The sequence below is a fragment of the Argiope bruennichi genome, chromosome X1, assembly GCF_947563725.1.
Source record: "Argiope bruennichi chromosome X1, qqArgBrue1.1, whole genome shotgun sequence".
Classification (NCBI taxonomy): Eukaryota; Metazoa; Arthropoda; class Arachnida; order Araneae; family Araneidae; genus Argiope; species Argiope bruennichi.
Genome location: NC_079162.1, coordinates 29,388,184 through 29,400,661, shown reverse-complemented (window position 1 = coordinate 29,400,661; position 12,478 = coordinate 29,388,184). Strand labels below are relative to the sequence as shown.

Here is a 12,478-nt window from a genome sequence, read left to right as displayed (position 1 = left end):
TCCTTCCGATGGTGACAAAGGACCAATGAGATCTAGGTTAATTTCTTGAAATCGTTGGCTTACTGTAGGATAACTTTGTAATGGAGTATGGACATGTTTAGTTATTTTGGATTTTTGGCATTATAACAACTTTTTGTCCATTTGCGAATATCGTTGTTGATGGATGAAGTTTCGATGCAGCTAATCTTACAGCTTCTTTAATTCCTGAAAATGTGATAGATCGTGAACACTATGGAATTCTATTTTCCTGAAGTTGACTGGAATAAATGGTCTTTTAGTTTTAGTTAAAATATCACAATATAATTCGTAATTAGAGCCAAAAACTGGTATTTTTTCAATTTTCAATGAAGAGTTTTGAGATGAAATTATTCATTTAGCAGATGATACAGGGTGAGCTAAATATATTGCAGATTTCAATGACTCGAAGTTTTATAGGCTTTTGAATTTTAGTCAGTCCATTTGAGTATTCTATTATCATTCTTTTTGCTACTTTTTAAATAATTGTACAAGCTACTGTTCAATAACGGATTGTAAAACCTTCCGCGCTTTTGAGCATGCGTTAGGATGGGTTTTAATTCGTCAAAATAGGGGTAAAAGGAAAGATGAAAGGAGATGTTTACATTTAACAATGAAGACTCGCGGTTTTATGAAACGTAAACACTACAGATAATTAGTTATACAGAAGGAAAAAGGTACTAATGCACAGTGAAATATTTCAGAGAAATTTTTATTTAATGCAAGAGGCATAGACATTAAATTATGAAGAATAAATGAAAAATTTCAGTTCTTAAAATTTGATAATTACTTTTTTACAAAATAATAATGATCCTCGACTTTTCCTTAAATATCCCCTTACTCCACTTAAAGTTCAATGTTTCTTTCAAAACTGGAGGAAGTTTATTCAAAAAAGGATTTTTCTTTCCTTGATATGAAAATCATGCAAAATTAGCCCCTTCTTTTGTAATAATAGAATAGGAAACATTATGTCCGACGGAAGAAAAGTTTTTGAATTCTCCTAGCAGAGAATGTATCTTTGGATCAAGACTAGTAATATCGAGAGGAGTTAAAAATGAAGATGGGCCTTTAATTGGAGCTGATAATGATGTTAAGGGAACAATCGTTTTCGCTTAATATCGACCAGCAGTCCATGGGTTTTAAGAAAATCCGCGCCAATTATTGGCTTCGAGACATCCGCTATGATGAAATTTCACTTGAAATATCTCGAGCCTAAATCTAAACTAACAAGTTTGCCGTATGTATGTAACTTGAATTCGCGGCATAAAGTTTGAAATCAGATGGAAACAGTTTATTTTGTTTTGGTGGTGGAATAACGGACACATCAGCCCCGGTATCGATAAGATAATGTTTTCTGTTAGATTTATCAAAAAGAAAGAGACAGCAGTTTATTTGGCCGTAGTAGTTGGCCATTTCAATCGACCGGCCCGTTAATTTCCCGAAGTATTTTCAGATGTATTGAACTCGCAAGGCTTATTACAGTTATGAGCATTCTTACCGAATTTATGGTGATACCAATATAATCTGTAACGGGAAGAATTCGACCTTGAACGGCTACGATTGTGAAAATTTCCAGATTTTTTTTAGGCCTATTTCTCGCTATGAAACTGTCAAATTTTCGAGTTAATGCTAGAATGCTAGTTTCCAAAGGATTAATTTTTTCATACTTAGTATTATTTGGCTCGGAGGTTCTATTAACAGAACATATTTATGTCGAACTGTAAATATTAATAATCTTATCAGCCATTTCTGCAATTTTATCTAATGAATCAGTGTTTATAGATGGTATGGCTTGAACTTGCTGCGGCAAACGCTATAGCCAAAGAGATTTTAGCACTTCAGAGATGGAATTTTCGGCTAAATCTTTCACTCTTCGTAATAAATCGGATGGGCGTTTGTCTCCTAGATTAAGAACGGTCAGTACCTTTTTTTTTAGTCTGGATGCTTCTGTATCGGTTAATCTATTAAGCAATGCATTTTTCAAAGTGTCGTATTTACCATCCGTTGGTGGATTTGTTAAAATATCTACGACGAAACCTAGCACATTTTCGTCTAATTCAGCAATGACGATGCTATATTTGATTAAATCTTGAGTGGTATTACTGTTCGAAAATTGTGCCTCAAATTGCAAAAACCATAATTTCTATTTATGTCGCCAAAAAATTGGTGGTTTTACAGCCACTCTGTTTACTTCTGGATTGCTATTTTGCATAGTTATAAGTTAAAAGTTATAACATAACATGGTTATAACATTAAAAGTTTTCTAACTCTTGAAAAAGAAAGTTTTTTTTTTTTCTTTTTCTCTCTACAGTTTCCTCTACAGTTCAATTTAATTTTGTTTTGTTTATTTATAAAGGCAAGCTCGAAATGTTAGAATTTTATATGGGAATGTTGCATTCATTTTTGTAACAAACATGCTAAAGTTATTGTTAATAGTTCATCAAATCATTATATTTCAAATTGCCTTAAAAATAATGACAGTTGCTTTTAAAAAAACTCAGATGCGTTAAAGCTTTATGGAGGATAAAAATTTGTCCCCTGCTTATTGCTTTTATATTTCTATTAACATTGTCATTATATCTCTGCTAGCATTTTCATTCCTTTAATTCCTTTAACCATTTTCTTATTCCTCTAACTATATGTTTGGTACATCATGAGGTACTAGTATCTTAGACCTCTAAATAACAAGAACTGAGACTTGACTATTTCATCGTGAATTGCATACACTTGATCCGATTTAACTATTTTTTGTGCATCATTTATAATTGTAGACTGTCACTTATGTGACATGATATGGGGATTGCAGTTTTCTGAAAAGTGAAAGTAAATTAAAAAAAAAAAAAAGAGGAATCAATTTATATGTAAAATACCATCACAATATCTTCTATAACTAATACTTTGTTTTAAATTAATCTGTATTTTGACTTAAAAACAGAATTTATATGATCAATAAGCTAATGATCCAAGTCTGTCTTTATAATAATAAAAATAAAACTGTAGGAGGAGAAAAAAAAAAACAATGCTGAGATTTACTTTTTTTTTTAAAATGTGACATAGTGAATCCAAGTACTATCTTCAGTAATAATTGATTTAAAGAAGCTTTCAACATTGAAACAGATTAGGAATGTCGGTGTTTGTCATTCTACAAATTTTATGGGCATCAGGTGATAATCTTTCAAACCTATGAGGCATTTTTTTTAAGGAGATAAAGAGTTGATCTCAATACTTCAAGAAATAGTATCAAAAAATAATAACTTCACATATAATAATCTCTATTTTTGTCAAACTATTTTGCTAACTTGTTCAACAAGACTTTCTGTTATAACTTACTTGTGTCCTTGACTCCATCATGAACATTAGTTTAAATAATTTTTCTGCATCACCATAACTATAAAATATCTACCATATACTCGATTCTTTCTTCAATGAATTTCTAATATATTTGGAAATGGCAACACATTTGCATCTATTTGAAAAAAGTGAATAACACTATGGTGCTCGGTTTTAGTGGGAGCATTTATTCTACCTGCCTTGTTTATGAGCCCATAGTTCAGGTCACGCTGATTTGCTGGCATCGACAGTAGCAGAGATTATAGCAGAATATATACAAAATCACCTTCCATACCTCCTACCTGTTTAGTGACTTGATTGGAAGTTGAAGAATGAAACTAAACCTCATAAATGAAATTTTCAAAATTATATATATAATATTCCAGTTTATGATCACTAAATGGTCAATTTTGAGTTTACTTTAGAGAGTTATAGTTTAAATTTAAAGAAAATAAAAACGAAATTCTGCTACTAATGAAATGGTTTGACTTTATTTTGATCTATTTTATTTCAGGGGAAGAACTCACTTTTAACTATCAGTCGGATAAATATGAATTCGAACAGAAGTGCCTGTGCTCTTCTCCGAGTTGTCGAGGTTTTATAGGAAGAACTACGGATGTAAGTTATGTTTATATAGCTGAAACTTTTCTTAATTTTTGCTGCCTTAAATATTCTAATTTTTCTGTGAAATTATGGAAGTTAAAGGACCAGTGATATACTTATGTTGCTTGGTATCAATAGCTTGATTCATTGGTTAATACTTGGCATATCATGTATAATGGCAAATGACTCTGGAATCACAAAAATTATTGAACTCCAGCACATTTTGGTATAAATTCATTTTTTTTTTTTTTTTACATCAAGGTGAATTACTTAAAATCTTTTGGTTTTTATTTTTGCAAAAAATATTCTACTTGTCTGACAATGACTAGTAAGGAAACCAGGTATGGTGTAAATTTGATTATTTTATCTGATTAAATTGTTCATCAGTAAAAGCAACAATAAAATGGCAATAAAAGTAATCGCAAAATTTATCTTATTCGGCTGTCTTCCCTTTGATAAAATGCTTTGAAGAGGAAATTCAAATTGGAAGCAAAAAAAAAAGACTAGTACACAGAACTGACTGGACATGGTGAGATTTATTTGAAAAAAAAAAAAAATCCCTATTAATTACATTTAGAAAAATATTCTGTACATATTAACGTTTAAAAACAAAGTTTCGTTTTTCTGAGGTTAAAGCCAGTCATGAATCTTTGAATATTTTTTATTGTATTTTGCTGTAATAGTTGAATTTCGCAGTCACAAGAATGCTCTCATGTACACTAATGCATTATTAAGATTTTTCATTAGCTTGGAGGATATTGAGGATTATAATTCATAATGACTTTAGCCATCTATAAATTACTATATCAATTTTGCTACAATAAATTAATTTTTTTAAAGATTAAGAAAACTTCAAAATGTTGATAGTTAGTTGATTTATAAAATTGGGAGTGTTAAATATACCTGGCTGAAATCATCCAGACTAAACTGAAAAGGGTAAGCATGCTTAACCTCTGAGCATTAAGGATTAAAATATTTTTGAATATTCATTGATAATTATACTTAGCAGTAAATTGTAGGCAAATTAAAACAATTTGTTGGACTTTTTTTTTGGAAAAAGAATATTATTTTTAAGAATTGAATATAAATGTTAATTTAAACTAACATTTGAATCCCATTTCACATTAAATAAGACAGCCTTATGAAAGGTTATATTTGTGTGAGGAGAACTTTGCAGCGTAATATAACCTTAGCCATTTGTTTTATTTTGAAACAAAATGTTATATATATTTTAAGTATTCAGTAAATTTTATACTTTTAGTCAAAATAAACGTAAAATTATTAATCAGAAGATCACAAATTTGGAGAAGAACCTACTTCATGAACAGCATTTGTTGTGTTCCACAAATTATAACTTCATATAAATATAATCTAATCAAATATCTGAAAGAGTTTAAGAATTTTTCGTATATGAGGAAGCCAATGCATTTTTTTATAAAAAAAAATTGCACTAAGAGAATCTTAAATTTGAATTTATAGATTCATAATAATGCCTTTTGGTTCCTAGGAGAAACGTCATGTGACCAAATCACTAATTGCATTGATCTGTTAATATTTGATGTGGAATATAAATGAGCATTTTAATTCAGCCTCTCTCCCCCATAATGCTTTTATGTTTTCTTGGTATATGGCTTTGTTATTTGATTTGGATATGTTTTGCTATTGAATTTGTCAAAAATGTTATATCAACATGATGGGTTCCAGTGCAGAAATGCTTTCACTGTACTTTCTTGACCCATGTAATTCGAAATATCATTGAATATCAAGGTCCTTATGACTGGCCCCCATGATTTCCAGATTTGAGTGAATTAAATAACTTCAAAGGAAGTAACCTGAAAAATAATCTGCAAAAAAGAAATGACGAATGCAGCATATTTAATAAATTATTATGTAATTCTGTACTAACGTTGTGCCATAATATTTGAAAAGAATTTGTTTCATAGGGGCATTCCTTCATTTTAGCCATTGAATTAATTTTTAGCTATAGAAAAACAACCTACATTTCAAGTTTATAAAATTGTTTATCATAAATAATATAGTGGATACTGCTTTATGTGAAATCGGTTAATGTTATCCTTTGTTTTTCAATATCAAAATCATCCATCTCAAACTATCATATCCAGATGTGCAAAAAATATTCATTTAATATTATTGCTACGTCGTCTAATGTTATTAGGTTTGAAATAGAGAATCAAGCAATTCTTTATTTTCAGTGAATGTTGAAAGGAAAATTAATAAATAAGATTTGAGTGTTGAATTGAGAAAATTGAAATTCTAAACATGTATGAAAGTTTGCCTAAAATGGGTGAAAGCAGCTTGACAAGCACAGTTGGAAATTTCAGCCTTCTCCATAAGATTTAAAAAAAAAAAAAAAAAATTATGAGCAAAACCAAGTAATAAATATTCATGATCCTGCTATTGACAGATGTGTCAGTAAAAACTTCCAACAAAAACCAAAATGCATGAAACATTTTTTAAAATGAAACCCAGAGAGCAACATCATTCAAAAAAATTTTTTAAGAAATACTGTTAATAATATATTAATGACCTGCTAAGGAAAAATTATCCGTAAGTTACAATAAAAAAAACAACCCGTTTTAATTGTTTTTCATATAAATTATTGATGACCTTGAGATAAGAAGGTCAATTTTTTAAGATTCCCGAATTTCAGCTGATGAGCATGCGCGAGACTTCTGTAACATTTTGCATTTTTAAAACTAGACATTTTCCCCTGAAATAATTTTGATTATGATCTCTGTTTACTTTAAACAGCTAATACCAATCAGTTTTCATTATAAAACTCTTTCGAGCATTTTTTTAATTGTATGTGCTGAGTTGTATAAATTTTTTTTTATTTAATATTATTATTAAGGGCTGAGAACTATATAAAAATTTAGATTTTGAAAAAAAAATTTCAATACATTTATTGGCTCAAACAACTTATAAATAAGAAAATATAATTCTTTCAATCCACTTAAAGTATTTCTCCAGATAAAAGTATACATTTAACTGTAATGTTTAGAAATTTTCTTTGGGATGTAATTAGTGTGGACACTCTCTATAATAGATCTTTAAAAATTAAACTTTTATTTGTGTGTTGTCTTAACCTATCTTTCATAGAAATTCTGAATTTTATTTTAAAATTAAATTTTTTGATGTTAATATTTATAATTTTTAAAACCAATATTTGTAGGTGTTACAGCATATTGGATGGTTCATTAGTTGGAAACTCGCACCTTTTTACTCTTTTAAGTGTAACCATGCAAAATCTGAACTTAATATTATCTGTTCATATTCTTTTTCTGGTGTCCCTTTCAACTTATTCACATATTGTGTGCTGGTGAAAGTCTGCCATTTGTAGAAATTCAAACCATATATCATTTAAACAAAAATTCTTTCATTTATAAACATTGGAAGCTTTGGCATGACTCATGAGTCCAGTTTCAATTTGTGAGAAAAGTGTTGTTTTTCGATAAGATTCCCGAATTTCAGCTGATGAGCATGCGCGAGACTTCTGTAACTGGTCGAAAGATTAGAATTCATTTTTCTGGCAGGAATAGCAGCATTTAATCTGTGGACACACAAAGTGGTATTTAGTCACTCATACTTGAGTTTATTGAATGGCTTATTCAGAATAAATTAGAGATTTTTTTTTTTTTAATTTTACAATAGGTTGTTCAAAATCCGTATTTAATTCGTATTGGATGGATAAGAAAAAACAATCCTGATTTTGCTGAAAGGGTCCCTGAGAAGTCCCACAAAATCCATTTGTTGCATACTGCTTGCTTTGTACTAAAATAATGAGCTTCGAGTAATATGGGGAAACAGGTACATATTAGTCATGTAAAAAGGGGGGGGACGAAATTGCGTATCAGTTCAGAAAAGTCATAATTAATATTAGACTTTGTATCTAAAGGAATGAAGGAAAAGGTGTTATGGCAAGTTCAAAAACATCAAATTCAATGTCCGAAAATAAACTTATTTTGAACTTTTTAGTTCAAAATCATAATAATTTAAAGATGAATTTTTATGAATTAATTTTTATACTTGTTGCGTCACATTCTTCCTTTAATGCTTTCAATGATATATTGGGAATATTTTTATATATATTCACTGAAAGTAAAATAGCTGAAAATTGTACATTAGGCTGTACAAAAATTTTCAACCTTATTTGTTAAGGATTAGCTCCATGAAACTGATAGCTGAAAAATATACAGAAATTGATGCCCAAAACATGAATTGAAAACAATGAATAAATAAAAGGCAATAATTTTGCTTTGTAATGTTTTTTTAAGTAATTATTAAATGATTTGTTTTGTGATAATAAAGTTTGTTTTATTTCACTCGAGTCCTTAATTTTCTGCAATTTAAAATTAAAGACCATGATGGGTCCATCCTTAATATATAAATTTTGTCTTACTAAATTCCAGGTAATAAATAAAGATAAATTGTTTTTCTTTGTATGTAAATATCAAAATTCTTTAAATATGCTTTTATTTCGAATAATGTTCAACTGTTTCTTCATTTCCTTGTCTTTGCAACTCCTTACAATCCTCGTATCTTGAATATATGTACAGGGAAAACAAAGGGATTTTTTTTTCTTTCATATTTTCAACTCTGTATTTTAACTCAGTAATGGTAAATGATGTAGTACTAATATATAAATGAGTAATAAATCGGACACATTATTATGGAGATTTTTAAATTCTTATTCTTACCATGCTTTATACATTTTCTCTTGGCATTCTGGTATGAAAAATTCAGAATGAAGTTTAATGAGATTTTAAGCTAACAAGAATCTTGGATTTGCTAAATTTCAGATTTTTCTTTTTCAAATATGAAGAAAGATACGAAACAGAAAATTGTTACTATTTATTTGTGTGGTATAAAGTTTAAAAAAAATATTAGGCAAAATTTTTGCTTACTAAAACATAATTTATATTAATATTGGTTATATTGATCAAATGACAAAAAATGAAAAAGCAGCAAAATAGTTTTATAGTGCCAGTGCTTACAGTCTTATGTCTTGGATAAGAAATTATGGTGTTGAATTAGTTTATGATGGCAAAATTATTGGTTTGCATCAGAGTCCATATATTTTTGAAAAATAAATATAAGTACTCTGTGCTATTTTTCCTTTATCAAATATTGCTGGAATTTTAACTTCATCTTAAAAATTACATTAGTGTAGTTATCACCTAAAAGTTGTATTAGTTTAAATATATTTTAATTATTGATTGATTCTTTTAGTATCACTTGAAAGTGGCTGGGATGGCAAGTAAACCTTCTACTTCGATGGCAAGTAAGCCTTCTACTTCGATGGCAAGTAAGCCTTCTACTTCGATGGCAAGTAAGCCTTCTACTTCGATGGCAAGTAAGCCTTCTACTTCGATGGCAAGTAAGCCTTCTACTTCGATGGCAAGTAAGCCTTCTACCTCCAAAGCCATTCCTGCAAAAATTCCATTTTCTGATACTGAAGCCCAAAGTGGGAAAAGGAAAACTGTGAATCCCAACCTTTATAAGAACTTTTTAATATCTTCTTGTTCTTCGGCTTCATCTTCATCAACAAGCGATTCTTCATCAACTAGTTCTTCCTGCAATTCTTCAGATTATACTAGCGATTCGCATTCAGATTCTTCCCCGACTAGTTCATCAACAACTAATGTTTCTTCATCAACAACTAGTGGTTCTTCATCATCAACAGGAACATCTAGTTCTACACCATCAACATCTGGTTATTCAGATAGCTCTACACCATCAACATCTGGTTCTTCTCAAGAATTTGCGAGTCAATGTTTTATGTTTTCTGCTCAAGAAAGGGGACAACGTGTCAACAGTTTAGAGAGATGTTCTACATGCATCCAAAGATCTACTGAACAGAGTGTTGTGTGTTCTGTAAATGGATGCTTAAGCCAATACCATCTAAGCTGTATTAAATTATCAGAAGTTCCTAAAGGTATGTATAAGTTTTCTTTTTTTCTTTTCCCCCACCCTCATTTTATAGAAACAAGGAACCTCTATCTGCATAAATGTCAAGGTGTGTTTGAGATTTTAAACTGCGACTCAGTTGTCTTCAAGTTCCATAATTGTCACTGCACAAAGGTATGAATACTAACATAATTATCCTTAATCACTAAACTGGTTTACCCATGCATCATATCCATGATATTTTATTTTTAAAAGTAATGTACATTTATGTGATTAAAACTCAATGCTAAAGTTATGAAAAAATCTATTAACTTTTCGAGTGCTCCATGAACTTTCAGTTGCTGACTAAAAGCAGTATTCATTAGGATGGAGAAGGCAGACCTGTCCTCTGACTCATTATCAAAAGACACAAAATTAAGCTGTCAATCAATAACATTTGGGAACGTACAGTATTTAGCCTTTTTCTTAGAGAAAAACTTGGCCTTTTTTTTTTTTTTTTTTTTAATTCAGGAAAGAGAAAATTATGTTATCACTGCAGAATGTTTCAGCATTTCTCCTTTTATACATGGGGATGAAACATTAGAGCCTCCTTATTCATACAACCTTCCTATTCATAATGACTTCTTCTGAAGTTTTGAATAAATATTTAGGAATGAAGTATAATTATTATTTTCAGAAAGCAGCATAGTGTAAAAAGAAATATTTCTACTTCTTTTGTGAAGCATAAAGGAAACTGATTCCTAGTTATCAATATTTAACTTTTATGTAATACAAAGTAAATTATATAATTTTTTACACTGATTTAAATTGTTTGTATGCATATTAAGTATGGCATCAATAGACTGTATATTTGTTTTATATTTAGGCCTTTTGAAAATGGTCAAAGAAAGAATGCATCAAATAATTAAAGCATATTTAGCTAAATGTCATTAAAAGCTTGCAGAATGATTTTATATAATTTGTTTTATAAACTTTTTCTGTGATATGCATTCATGATGCCGTTTGTATGAAAGATGCCTATATCACATAATTTGTCTTCAGGTCCAGATTATTAAATAGGCAAATGTCTAAGGGCTCCAAGTCCTCAGTTTGTTTTTTGCAATTTTTTCAAAGAAATTTAATGTTGTGCCTTCATTTAATTTACATGGGCCATGCATTCAGACTTATTGAAATCAAGTATCATTTAAATTTTGAAGTATTATTCTAACAGCTTGCCTAGTTGCTTTCTGCTATTTTTATGTTCTGTTGTTTTATAATTGTAAAAAAAAAATGTTACTTAATAATTTAAAAAATATATGATCTTATAATTAAATTTGTTTTAAAATTATTAACTATTGTGTGTATAAATTTATTTTAAATTTCAAGGCACTATAATCTCTCTCCTGATTATGATTATGGCCATAATTGAAAGTTTTGTATTGCCATAATTGAAAGTCTTGTATTTTTAGTATCACATTTTTTTTTCTTTTAAAACTACTTATATTGAGGTTAAATAACTTGAACTTAATAAAAATTATCAAGTTTTCAAAGTTACAGAAGGATAAAGGAGGTCCACAAGATTTACATTCACTAAGGGGTAAAATTGCCCTTACAGAAATTAAAGATGAATGTGTATGTCTGTTTTCTGTATTCGTTTGATGCATTGTGTTTGCAACTCATTTGATTTAAAATTACGAAAGGTTGCGTAAATATATTTTGGAGGGTAGGAATGTGCACCTCCAATTATTTTCATAAATTTAATTAGAATTTTCATTTTTCAATATGTAAAAAGAATTTCAGAATTTCAATGTTTTCAGATTAAAAGTGTATGGAATTTTAAGTAAGTTCATTTAACATAAGCAAATTTTTTTTCTTGTTAGAATTGAATGACTTTAAGTACACCATTTTTTAAACTTTGAATCACTGGAGCCATTTTATGTAAAAAAAGGTGATCAATACTCATACAGGGTTAAGATGTGGATATTTTTACTATCTATACACCTGACATCTGTATCTTCTTCAGGGGTTAAATTATGTGCTCTATATACGCCATTATAGAATTACTTTTAAGGGAAAATTGATGACATAAGAAGCTTTACTTATTTAATGCAGTTGAGTGTACCTAACCTTGTACAGGTTGAAAAACCATTTATATTAAAAGTCTGTATGCTTGTCATATTATTTTTGTATGCAAGCAAATTTTATGTAAATAGGGAAATATATTTTTCAACCTACTGAAAATTTTCATGCTGGCCATTCCCAAACTTAAGTACATTTCTATGAAAATTGTGTAATTTGGCAATTTCCTGTGATGTATAATATGTATATTGAATAGATGTTTTTATTTAAGACCATTGATTAGAATTTTAAGAAATATTAACAAGTAGAGGATTAATTTGATCTACACTTAGGCATATGCAGAAAAAAAAGGCTTATGAAATATTTTCTAATAATATTATAATTTCATCATAAACAATATTTCAAATCGGCTTTGGTTTTACCACGTATTGCATTGAGATGAAGTAAACAGCTTAATTAATTGCTAATTGTTATATGCTAATTTTTCCAAAAGCGGCATGTTATTTGTTTATGCAAAGTACTACAGATTTTCTGTCTTACAGAA

At 29.2% G+C, this 12,478-nt stretch overlaps 1 protein-coding gene across 9 annotated transcripts in view; it reads left to right on the top strand.

Moving 5' to 3' along the window:
* The window catches only part of LOC129958101 (histone-lysine N-methyltransferase NSD2-like), a 175,610-nt gene that overhangs the window by 125,952 nt on the left and 37,180 nt on the right, over positions 1 to 12,478 (top strand). For all 9 annotated transcript variants that reach the window (XR_008783143.1, XR_008783144.1, XM_056070296.1 and 6 more), the window contains 2 exons: positions 3,860 to 3,963; positions 9,199 to 9,904. Coding sequence is in view for 7 of the 9 variants with exons in the window: in XM_056070296.1 (XP_055926271.1) it covers positions 3,860 to 3,963; positions 9,199 to 9,904 (810 nt within the window). In the remaining 2 variants the exon portion in view is untranslated. The remainder of the gene's footprint in view (positions 1 to 3,859; positions 3,964 to 9,198; positions 9,905 to 12,478) is intronic.